The sequence below is a fragment of the Sphaerodactylus townsendi genome, linkage group LG13 (genome assembly GCF_021028975.2).
Source record: "Sphaerodactylus townsendi isolate TG3544 linkage group LG13, MPM_Stown_v2.3, whole genome shotgun sequence".
NCBI lineage: Eukaryota > Metazoa > Chordata > Lepidosauria > Squamata > Sphaerodactylidae > Sphaerodactylus > Sphaerodactylus townsendi.
The window spans coordinates 34,899,086-34,911,978 of record NC_059437.1 but is presented as its reverse complement, the minus strand read 5'-3'; the positions used below and the strand labels follow the sequence as shown (position 1 = coordinate 34,911,978).

Here is a 12,893-nt window from a genome sequence, read left to right as displayed (position 1 = left end):
AACTAGTAAGTTTGACACACCTATTTGGTCTCAACAGGCAACAACTGAGATGCCTTTATTTTAGTTTTACAGACTTTATATCCTGCCTTCCTGCCCTCACAAGGGCCCAGAAGGCAGCTAACATAATGAAACACACATAATAAAATTACATTTTAAAACCAATGAAACAGACCACCCAAAAAACATTATTAAAGCAAGTAAAACCAGTGCAAAAATGCATGTCCTCTGAAGTGGCCGTCCAATATCAAAGTAAAAAGATGACCCGTGAGTACAGGCAATGAAACTACACTCAATCAGGGTCCATTCATAGACACTTAAATACCCTTGCCTAAACATATATAAATATATATAGTGCATATATGCTGGTATGCGTTAAAAGACAGTTCCATTCCCTTGGGTATCTATAGCAGGTTTTGGGCAATATATACCTTGCTATGCAGCTGATTAACTTCATGTCCATTAAATCAAAAGAAAATACCGCTAGAAAAAATTTATACAGGATAATTCTTTTCCACATTTTTAATTGGATGACATTGACATTTTGAAGCCATAACTGAACATGCCTCTACTTGTAGATGGCCAGAGTATGTTATTCAGTCCCTTTGATCCCACTTGGAAATTCTTTTTCTGGCCTGCATATGACTGATATGTGGCCCTTCTTATGGAATGACCACCCAAGTCAAAAAGGAAATAGCTTATTTTATAGAAACCTCCTCCCTTCAAAGGATAGATCGAAGGAACCTTAGGGAAGCTCTGTCAAAACATCCTCATAAGAAAAAGAGTGGAAGCTAAGGCACACAGGACCACTTCTGTTTAATAAAGAGACCCCTGAAGTCTCTTGTATAACCATATTTCAGAAGAGTCAAGGTAAGGAGGATCAATATAATGAACTCTGCAGGGTGCGGGTAGAGGAAAATACTGATGTTAAAGGGGATGTCTGGCAAATAGCTAACCTTCTCACTGCCAGCCCCCACCGGCAGAAGGCATTGCCAAAAGCTCAGAGGACATGGTACCACTCTTGCCTCCATTTCCCCCCCTTTCACTGCAGACAATCATGGGCCAATCCCTACAAAGCTGCAGCCTGGCAGCTTGCTGCAAAGCATCCTTGCTTCCCACTGCATGGCCTTATTGCTAAAGAATGTCCCCCTCCACGTTTTCTTTTCCCCCCCACTACCCACATTAGATGCAAAAGAGGAAAGGAATTTTCAGTGGTTTCTGGGCTGTAACTTAACACCCCCTCCTAATTTGCCAATCAAGTGTATAAAAAGCTTTAAAGTAATTAGGCCAAACAAAGGCTTTGCAGACAGCTGCCTTTCTTCCTGCCCATTTTACCCTCCCCTCCCTCTGCCACTTTTTTTTGCAAAACAAAATATATGCTACACAGTACCTGAAACGGGCTCTCCTACTTGGGGTGCCCCCAGCAAAGCCGGCCGGGCCCGGATTTTCCAGCTGCGGGTGCTGCTCCCCGGCACAGCTGCCGCTGCCACCATTCCCTGAACGCAGCCTCCGGACATGAATTTTAACTTTGTGGAGGTTGCAGCAAGAGGGAGGAGGGTTAGATAAAGCTTTGCAGCATCTCACCATTTCCCTGAATGCAGCTCTGGTCCCTGCAGGGTGTTTGACTGACACATCGTCGGTTGTAAGTCTCAGTCTGTCTCTTCTTTTCTGCCTCCCTTCCCTCACTCACTCCGGCAAAAGAGGAAAGATGTGTTGTCACAGCTCCTAGTTTCCCCCGCTGGCTGGCTTTTCCTCCGACTTGCCCCTGTCTCTTGCCCTCTTTATGATGGTCTCAGCTATTGCAAACAAACAGGCATTGTGTCATAGTTCAGCATCCTTCTGCAGAGACAAAAACCAAGCGTTTCCCACACACAACCCCTGCTTTGTGAGGCACCACTTCAGCCAGGGGCTGCCATCAAAGCTGGGGCCCTCCAACGAATCTTGAGCCGCTGGGTACTGATGCACTATTGTCAGAAACACAGCCCATTAGCCACACACATCTCTCCCGAATGCAAGCGAGGCTGAGAGGAGAGGGGGAGGGAGGGCGGTAATTCCCAGCTTCGACTCTGCACTGCAGCAACTACGGCTCCATCAGTCCTAGGCTGCTGTGCAATCTGGTCTGCATGCAGCAGTCACATTGCCAGAGAGTCGTTTTCTTCTCACGTTGCCCAGCTAAGACATCTACTACAAAAGGGGGGAGTGCATTTCCCACCTTGGGCAACAGGAAGAAGGATCATCTAGCCTCTGGAATCCAGCTATTCTTCGCTGCACAGCTTGGAACCAACAGAGGCTATAAACACATTGCAGAACAGATCTTTCAGCAGCTTAAGAAATGGACTGAGAAAGAAGAACATCAGTACATTTTAAATATGTCCAAGGACCCAGTGCTGAACACAACATGAATGTATTTTTGATCGTAACACAGATGTATGAATATTCATAGGTGTGGGAGGTTTTCCCTCTCCTTGAAATACTCCAGATTAAATCCTCCAGCCAGGTAATCTTTGAGTTTCCCGTTCACTAGACCAAGATAGTAACAGATAGAGGACAGTGCAAACAAAGAGGACACAAGGCAGCAAAAAATAAACCTGCTCATGTTTGTCCTCATTATCAAGCTAACAGCAAAGCAATGTGAGGTTTTTATCCCGGAAAGAGCATTTGGTGACAAAGATCCAGGGGAAGCCGTTTGGTTTAACCCAAAGCGCCAGCAATAGTAAAGCGCTCACTTATTTTTGAAAGAAAAGATGGGACTGGCATTAAATTCTCACAGCAAAGTCCTTTTATTTATTTTTTTAGTAAAGGTATCAAAGTTTTCCAATAGTCATCTATATGACTAACTCCAGAAAATCATACTTGAATGTAGCCTAGTTTCAGCAAAACTCGCTTCCACATAAATATGCTCACCACTACTTGCAAACTAACACGACACCAGTTTCTCCTGTACAACTCTGCTGAAGTGAATGTGTTTTTTATTTATTGATTTAAAGCATTATCCGTCTACTTCTTTACGGGGCTCAAGAAAGCGTACAAAATAAATAAAACACACAAAATAAAATACAGTGAAAAAAACATAAAAGTCAACATTTAAAATCGCAGCTCAAGATTACTAGTAAATGGAACCAAATGCAAGTCCTTTAAAAAAAAAACTTCAACTGCCTCCAAAAATGGTCTTCAACTCCCTTCTAAAGATTGAAAGAGAAGGGGCCAGGCACATTTCCCTGGAAAGGTTGTTCCATAACCATGAGTGCAAAAGCATTAATTTTAATGTGGTTTACATAGAATAAATTATTAGTGGATTAATCTAGACCTTTACTCAAAACTTAAGTCTTTGTTGTAATTTTATATGTAGAATAAAGTAGAATAATATCGTCATGCACATGCGTCTGCCCACATCTCTAACCAGACACCTTAACCGTTTTTGCAAATGATGCTAATTTCATGTTCTTTGTACTCTCCAAATATTGTCTCTTTTCTGCTGTTTGAAAGATCCAGAGAGAGTCAGGCCATGCAACGGATTTAAAAAGGGGGCCACCAAATGCACTAAGCCAGGGGTCTGCCAACTGGCCATGCTGGCAGGGGCTGATGGGATTTGTAGTCCATGAATATCTGGAGAGCCGCAGGTTGCAGACCCCTGCACTAAGCAGAAGACAGGAGGTATATTTTTAAAATCAAATATTTTTGCTAGTTAACTAATAACAAAATCACCAAATACAACAGGGATTCTCAAACGTGTGCATCAAAGAGTACATGTGTGTACCATCCAGATCTACACAAAAACTCACATATACCACTTTCCCCAAAGCAAATGGACCTTTCGGGTGCCAGCTAGACATGACGGAAGGAGCCACATGTTAATGCAAATGTTCTCCCACTGACATGTGAGATAGGGAATGGGGAAGACTGTTGTTAGCAGAAAATGAAATATGTCCTCCTTGTCACACCAGTTGTTGTTTTAAGTATCTTCTCCATCCAGGTCCAATTCTGAAGAGGAGACAAGTTGGAAGACAAATGGTTCAAGCAGCGGGGTGCCATAAGGTAAGGAGAGGGGGCACAGTTTAGCTCTCTTCATCCCATACCATATTTGCACTCCTGTGTCTTATCACTGTCCCTAGATAGCAGGCTGCAGAGAATACCTTTTATAACTTTAGGCTGGTTCCCAGCTATGGTCATACAGTGCGGTATCTTTACTTTGTATTTTCTTTAGAGATGAAAAGCTAGGTGTAAATTCCTGGGGCTACAGCAAGAGAACTTTCCACTCAATTATGCCTCAAGGATTAAAACTATCTTCTACTCTGCTGTTCAAATTTCACCACCTGTGATAAAGCTGTCTCTGTTCTGAAGCAGAGCAGACGGGACAACTTGGAAGACAATAACCCCATCTCCAAGCATCTAAGATGCTGGTTTTATAACTGGATATCTCTTCTGAGCTCAAAAGTTGCCCTGCAGAGTGCTCCACTTACTGGTATCAAGAACTAGATTCATGTGCTAACAACTGCTTTATGAAGAGGCTTGTTGAGAGACTGAAGCCCCCTCCCCCCATCCATCAAGAATTTAAATTAAGGGAAAAAAGGGAGAAGCAATTTTTTTTGTGCCATCGAGTCACACGTGACTACTGGGGACCCCATAGGGATTTCAAGGCAAGGGACATTCAGAGGTGGTTTGCCATCTCCTACCTCCATGCAGTAACCATGGTATTCCTTGGAGGTCGCTCACCCAAATACTTGTCTGGGTGGACCATGCTTAACTTCTGAGATCTGACAAGATCAGGTTAGTCTGGGCTAGCTTGGGGCTCTCCAGGTCAGAGCGAGCAGCAACTATCCAAGTACAAATCTCTAAAGGAGGGATTATTGTCTAATAACAGGCAGCTAATTTCCCAGCATTGCAACTCCAGTATACTCTATCAGATCAGAAATGAGTTGCAGAATGCTCAAATGTCACTCTTCAGTGGTGCATAACCATTATGTGCAATTGTACAGAGGGACATTCAGAGAACATCAGTTTCTGGCAAGCAGCCTGTACTCCCACCCTAACCCACTTTCAGCGTTGGTTTCACCAATAGTTTATTTAAAACAGTTCTGTGCTAGTTCCCTAAAAAGCTCAAAACAGTTTCTGTTCATAAAAATTCCATGATTCCAAATAACTAAATCATCATCAGATATAAAAAAAGTCAATGTTCAATCACTCTTCTAAAAATCTCTGCTCCTTAAATGCAAGAAAAGGAACAGGTCTCACATTATATGGCAGCCTATCCCAAAAGGATGGAACTGCCATAGAAAACATTATGTGAAGGCTGAATCTGCCTTCGTTTCAGTTAAGAGCGGGAACTGAAAGCAGGCCCCAGTGAGAAGACTGCAGGGTCTCCATGGGCTGGCATTAAAAGTGGTGATCTGTCAAGTAAGTGGGTCCCAGGTTGCCAAACTGGACCCAGAAAAAAAATCCCAGTAACTAGTATAGTTGACAGAATATTGCTGTAGCATGACTTGAGTTACTTGGTCAACAAATGTGCTGCAGCTGCATCCGCTTTGAATTGAGAACTAATAAAGCCTAATCTCTAATCCAATGTCCCAAAGTACTGATGCAGCTATGCCTAGCCAAGAGGCTGGAACAGTTTCCTGAAACCAAAATCACCTGATCTCTTATGGACAGCATCTGCCTTCTTTTTCCTCTGCTCAAAAGGAGAATGGTTGGCAGCTAAATCAGCTGTGCCTCTGAAGCTGAGGAGGGATAGTTTGAGCAGATCAAGGTGGCAATAATAGTACTGACATGAGTGAATTGCAGTGATGACAAGCTTAGAACCATCTTGAGAAGAGACTGAAGGCTGAGTGGTTATTTCTTCTTTTCTTCAGTTTCTTAGAGGAAACAGTGTTTCATAGAACAAAGCCAAGTATGATCTTGGTTCCTTGACTGTTTGAGTCCTTTCATCTCTCAGTAGACCTAGACCATTTGACAGCCAAAATGTAGTATCAGAAGAAGGTCAAAGGTATCCGAATAGTCACAGAAGGAGTCACCTCTGAGTATAATCGTTGGCTTTGCTGGAAAAGTCACCGTTTCTGTGGCCTACAATGTTCGTTCCCAGGGAGATGCACAGATTAATAGTATATATTACAGTTATTATAGTCAACCTTCCTCACTGAGACTCAAAGCAGATTACACAGTGTAAGTAAGTTAATGCAACCAATGAAACAAGACATCTGATAAGCAATATAACAGAACTAAGATTATAGCAGTCTGAAACAAAGCATTAAGTATTAGACATTATATGAGTATGTTTTGTAGATTTGTTACAGGCTTACTCTACTAGAGAACTGGCACATTAGGGACAAAATTAGATTAGGCATCTTCTCCCTTCTATCGAGTTTGCCATGAGAAGGTAATTTCTTTTATAAAGGAGAAAGGAACTATGTGAATCCCAATCTGCCCCTCAAATATTTAGTCAAATAACTGGTTTACTGTCTAATCTGCTGTTTGGGAGAATGAATCCATAAACATGAACTCCAAGGAAGAACCAGGTTCATCTACTGCAGCCATAAACAAGAGAGTGTTGTTGCAACATGAAGGCTATATTCATTTTGTTCTAAGCTTTCATTAGTCAAAATGCATTTCATCAGATAACATGAAGTATAAGCATCCATTTAGTTTAATTGGAAATGTTATCTTTTTCCTCTGAAAATATCTGTAGTGTCTTTTAAAGTGTATTCCCCTGTGGTTTTTAGATCGTTTTGTTACTCTACGTTGACGAGACAGGAAAATACAAGAGACAGAGAATCCCATTTCCTTCCCTGGCGGTTTCTGTTCCCCATTCTCTTGCCCCAGCTCCATTTCCCGCACATCCTTTTGCATGATCTCTACTTTCTTCTCTCACTGGATTTTAATCTTTCACCCCATCCCTTTGCTCAACTCCTTGCCCTGCCTTTCTTCCTTGCAGTCACTCACTTTCTCTTGCACAGCCCCTGTGGTTTCTCTCCCTCACATTCTTCTTCGCAGTCCTGCTTCCCCCATGCACATACTTCTTTCCTTTGTTGAGCGCCATTTTAGGTTGCCACAGTAACACAAAATACCAGCTGATGTTTTTCCTCCAATTATGTACGTTTTAAGAATACTTTTCGTATTTTTCTGTAGACATGGGGCTTTCCTCTGAGTTTGCACAAATGTACATCTTAGCGTTTTGGGTTCCCTTCACAGACTGTTTTGTATCTGCTTGGGGGAGGGGGCATACTTGGCTATTAGATATGATATAACTTTGTTTTAACTTATTGTGTTTCACTTTGAGGACCACTGGGAGGAAATGAAGTCTAAAAATAAGCACGGGCTCCTCGGGATTTCCTCACAGATCTTTCTCACTAGTCCTTTAGGAAACCTCAACATTTTAAGACTTGCTGAAATGTTGCCGGAGAGCTCACGTGCTTTCCAAGACAGCACAGTGAAAATATCTTGTGACAAGTATGTAGCGCAAAGCCATCACAGAAAATTGCACTCCATGCATTTAGAGAATCAGCCTTCTCTGTCTTCGCTTAACAACGGCTTCTCGTAATTTCTTTAAACTCAAATTAGAAATCTGTTGGTTTAAGGAGAAATGTGGCCATTCTTTACAGACAGAAAGCCAAACCAGACAGGAAAAAATAATTTTATCTTCCTTATTAAAGAGTGCTGTGCAAACATACATGTTACTTCATACACATTTTATTTCCTAGGTTTTTAAGGGTCACTTTTGGTCATACAATTCAATTTGAAAGCAGTGAAGCAAAGAAAAAAAGCTCCAAGATTTCACAATAAGTTAAGTATCTTCATTCAGGGGAAAAAAAGCCAAACTCAAATACTACCAACCACATCCCTATTCATGCTGCAGGCCAACCAGTCTATGGTTGTCAGAGGCTTCTGTTCAGTCTGCAGGAATGAGTGATACCATGAATAAATCATGCTCAGAAGAGATTAATTGAATCTGAGAGCCTACACAATATTTAAAAGCGAATACAAGGGGGGAGGTTGAGAGGAATCCAGGATTCTGTTTACATATCTCCAAACTATTTCCATGAATAAGCAGTTAACCATTTTACTCATACGTCCTTACGATATCACTGCCAATAATCATCAACGCTGAAACAGGTTTAAAGAAAACTATTTGAGATTTTTTTTACAAATTTTGATTCCCAAACTAGGTACAGGGGAAGTTCAATATCCAGTCTATATATCCAATGGTGACTTGTGGCCCCCATCTGTGGATACCTACATCTGTGTTTTGGGACCACACTGATGCTAAACAGATTTTTGTAAACTTGGGGTACTCTTCAGGTTTGCAGAAAAATCTGAAAAGTTAAAAAAGAATGCATTAGCCTGCATAGGTGTCAAACATGCGCCCCTCCAGATGTTGTAGACTACAGTTCCCATCATCCCCTGCCAGCATCATGCTGGCAGGGGATGGGAACAGTAGTCCATAACATCTGAAGGGCCGTGAGTTTGACACCTGTGCATTAGGGGTTTAACCCCTCCAAAACATTTTTGACAGCATCTGTGAATATGTCAACAATGCATTCACTGGTTGAGATAGCAGCCATTGCCACTGCAGACATCCAGACCAGTCTCGGCTGCCATGGCTGAAGATACCAGGGTCAGCTCCAGGATAGCAGTGACGGATGCCAAGAACAGTTCTATGCCTGGCTGCAGAGAATTTCCTGGCCCAGCTGCCAAGGCTGGCTGCTGTGGTAGAACATGCGAGTAGAATAGCAGAGGATGCTGGGAGCAGCTCTGGGCTCAGAGCAATTCCCAGCTACTGTCACTGTCACCACCAGGCTTAAGTGAGTGGTGGGCAGATCTGAGGCCACAATGAGTGGAGATCTCGTAGACCCCCACGAGTCTCTCAGGCCTCTCACAGGTATCCTCTAAAAGCTACCAGAAGTCACTTATAATTGAAAATGTGAATTCAGAAGTCACTTGCAACTGCAGATGTGAACAAATGAGCAAGACCCAGGACTTTACTGGGCTTGTACACACACCTCTCCCTTCTCACACCAAGAAATGTAGTTAAAATTAACTCTGATTGCCCATGATGTATAAATGAAGCCACACAAGTGTTAATTGGAGTTAGTCCTCCTTCAAGGAACCAAAGTTTAATTTCAGTTGCCCTAATCTGGACAGCCGCAGGCTAGCCTGATCACATCAGATCTCAGAAGCTGAGCAGGTTCAGCCCTGGTTAGGATTTGGATAGGCAACCTCCAAGGAATACCAGGATTGAAACATGGAGGCAGGCAATGGTAAGTTACCTCTGAATGTTTCTTGCCATGAAACCCTTATGGGGTCGCCATAAGTCATTTGTGACTTGATGGTGCACACACACACAAAGGAATTCTGGTTAGTCAGGGCTAGGGAAACAAATTCCAGTTACAGCTACATCTGTACATCAAAGATAATCAGAGTTAGATGGCTGGTTGTTGTGGGTTTCCTGGGCTGTGTGGCCGGCATCTTCATCTGTGGCCAGCACCTTCAGAGTGTATTACAGAGAGAAGTGTGTTACACACTGCATCCAGTGACACACTTCTCTCTGTGATATACCTCTGAAGATGCTGACCACAGATGCAGGCAAACCGTCAGGAACAAGATCTAGCAGATTACGGCCACGCAGTCCGGAATACCCACCACAACCAGTTGAATCCGGCCGTGAAAGCCTTCAACAAATCAGAGTTAGTGTTTAACAGCAGTTCTCATCCTAAGAAAAAGAGATGCGACAAAACATCAGGGTTGTGAACATTTTTCCTTAACTTGCGATGCCTGAATACAGCCCAAAGCAGATCTTATAAAAATATCTTCCTTTTAAACATTCAGTACAGTATACATCCACTACATAATACTTAAGATGACATCACTTGAGTCACAGCTATGAAAAAGGTCAATGTGAATTAATGTTGTTTCAGTTCTTGGGCCGTTCTTATTTCCGTTAGAATAAGCTGAAGAAAAGTATTTCCATATGAATAAGTAAGAAATCATCAGCACCCCATATTGTACAAAATCCCCAGCTTTACTAGAATAACATTAAACAGCTATGTGAACATTTCTATGTGGACCATTTATTGTAACAAAAACTGTGAATATGGAGTTCTCAACATATATTTCTGTGCTCAATACTGTAGAAAGCAACTTACATTAAATCTAACTGAATGTTTCTTAAAAACCAACCAAAGTAATGCACTCTGGGAAGGACCGTTTCCCCACAATTTAAATCTTTGCAGGCAAATGAGCAACTTAAGGCCCATGACAAGTCACATTCAACCGCTCATCACTTATTCACCTTTACAGACATTCAATCTCTACGTAGGGGTGTAACAGAACCAAAACTACAACAGTTTTGCCACAAAAATATACCATTTGTTGCAACACTCCAAAGTTACATATAAATCTTCATTACATACTTCTATAACCCCTATTCAAAATAGAAAGACTGACCACATTTTCTGCATTAAACCTTCTTTCCTTCTCAAAATGCCCACAAGACAAATCTCACATTACATGATGGAGAAGCATGTAACGGTTGAGATGGAGACTGATCGGTCTCTGCTGGAAGACTGCTTTGTCATAACAGTAACTTGAGCTCTTTACTCATCATGTACATTTCACCTGATGCAGCTGCTGGCGATCAAAGTAAGATTTAGCAGGGCAATTCCAAAAGCCACCATCATCAGTTCTAAGTCTTCTGAATTACAGTCTCAGAACACCAGTTCCGATCAGTACTTTGTTCCAAGAAAGCGGCCACAGAGCAGAAACTGCCCCTTTCCAGCTCACATTTCAGCTATGCTGACTTCAAGGATGACCACAATTAAGGACGTTCCAGCCTCATGAAATAAAGAGCTTGCCGTTACCTAGACAGATAATACTACGCTCCCTTAAGAGGAGGAGGCAAGACAGGAAAGAGAAAGAGTAATGAGGGGGGAAGGCAGAAACCCCTAGCAACACTCTCACTTCCACCAGACTGCTTGCCAGCTCTGCTGTGCTCAGCGTCTACAAGATACCAGAATCTGAGCAGAAGGCTGGGGACAGCTGATGAGTCATCTCTCGAAAACTAACTTCCCGACATATTTTTAGCAGGGGTTGCTCAGAAAAAAACTTTCAAAAGAGAAGCCCTCCTCCGTGGAACATCACGAATAACATAGGCACTGTTCAGCCTGGGAACCTAATTTCTACACTGAAATAATTTTACTTATACAATAGTTTAAACAAGGTAGCATTTTCTATCTTTCCCCTGAACAATGTAATTGGTGTTCATTTAACAGTTGCCAAAGAAAAAACATGACACATGGCAGATGATTTCGATGAAATACTTGTAGCGTGGCCATTACGCATTACCAGCACATATCACGTTACCTCTTTGACGACACAAAAAGTAGGCTCAAAACAGAAACAAACTGTGCTCTGCTCCAGAAAGACACTACCAAGAAAGCAGAAATGTAAAAGAATTTGAATTATAATATATTTAAATACCCAGTCTCCAGAGAGATTCTGTCCTGGCCGTTCAGGAGAAGGACCCCAACACCTTCCCAAAATCAAATGGGTGACAGCTCAGACTGATGTTAGTTGGCTTTAATCTGTCAGTGGGAATGACCAGCCAGCCTCACCAGTTTCTCACTGCCTGCTGTCCTTCAGTCACTCAGTGATCCAAAACCAGTCACCTCTCTGACCGCACACACGACATTATCCAGGGCCCCTTTTATAAGTCCTTGTTGAAAGGGAGAGATCTTCTGTCTAGGAAACTTCCCTTGTCATTGGTTCTGGTGGGTTTTCCGGGCTGTGTGGCCGTGGTCTGGTGAATCCACCAGACCGCGGTCACTCAGCCCAGAAAACCCACCAGAACCAGTTGAGTCCGTCTGTGAAAGCCTTCGACAATACATTCCCTTGTCATTGTTTTCAAGCTCAGCGAGAATACAGGAATCTTTGCTTCAGAACAAAGGAAAGCATTTCCACTTTCCAGGAATCTACACTGCACACTCCTCCTCCTCCTCCACTTTATTTATTCCCAATAAATATATTTAAACCAAGTTCACAAGTCCCTCTGTTCTTCACCCGTAGATGCCAATTGGGCAATATCTGTGTGCTGATATAAGATCAAGTTCTCTTAAGAGACCTGATGTGATTTCTGACAGCTTGTGAAGAGGACACATGTGAAAGCTTCCAGAACAATAATTCTGTTTCTATGGCCTTTTATAAATGCAGAAAATTGAGGTGGAAGGATAAACTGCATCATTTCAGAAAGCAGATGATGAATTATAGTTTTGGATATTCTTTCCCATGAAAAACTGCATGCAAAATGAAAACTAGCATAGCCCCTGTGAAGAAAGTGTATTCTTCCCATTAGGATTACTTAGAAATAACTCACACAGCATGACAAGCATTTGGTCTCTTCTTGACATGGCATGGTTAACAATGAGACCTCTTGTCCTTCATTAAGGCCATAAAATCGTATTTGTGCTTCCACAGAGGAAATTAGATTCTCTAGGACAACATTCTAAAATTCTATTCTAAGATTCAACTGATGCCTTCAATTGTATTGGAACTGTTTAGAGCTGAGAGAGAGGAACCTGCTTTGTATCTTTTATTTCTTTTATTTTCTTTCATTTTAATAAACTTTTAAAAACAGCTGTTTGAGAGTATCTGGACTAAAGAACCTCTTTTCTCGGTATGTTACAGGAAAAAGGGCCTTGTCCTTCACAGCCCCCTTTTCCCCATTGATTGCTGTACTGTTTTTTGGATTTACAAGGCATTCTGCAAGGCGTTTTTAACTAAAACATTCTTAAAATGTGATCTCCCACAATCTTCCATGTCAGATCTCTGCCACTTCACTCTCCTTCACATACAAACCACACCTATTACAGATACTCCTCTAGAACAGTTCCCCAGAGTATGCACCAGAGTCT

The 12,893-nt window shown here is 42.1% G+C and overlaps 1 protein-coding gene across 9 annotated transcripts in view; it reads right to left on the bottom strand.

Moving 5' to 3' along the window:
- PISD (phosphatidylserine decarboxylase) overlaps positions 1 to 12,893 on the bottom strand; it is a 51,778-nt gene that overhangs the window by 19,490 nt on the left and 19,395 nt on the right. The window contains exons 1-2 of one of the 9 annotated variants that reach the window (XM_048514970.1): positions 10,596 to 10,812; positions 1,388 to 1,793 (exon numbers count right to left, since the gene is read on the bottom strand). The exons of 2 other annotated variants lie outside the window; for them this stretch is intronic. In XM_048514970.1, coding sequence (XP_048370927.1) covers positions 1,388 to 1,584 — 197 coding nt within the window. In that variant the 5' untranslated portion in view covers positions 1,585 to 1,793; positions 10,596 to 10,812. Of the gene's footprint in view, positions 1 to 1,387; positions 2,192 to 6,930; positions 8,288 to 10,431; positions 10,566 to 10,595; positions 10,813 to 12,893 lie in introns of those variants that run through there. 6 more of the 9 variants (XM_048514969.1, XM_048514971.1, XM_048514972.1 and 3 more) reach the window with 6 other exon arrangements.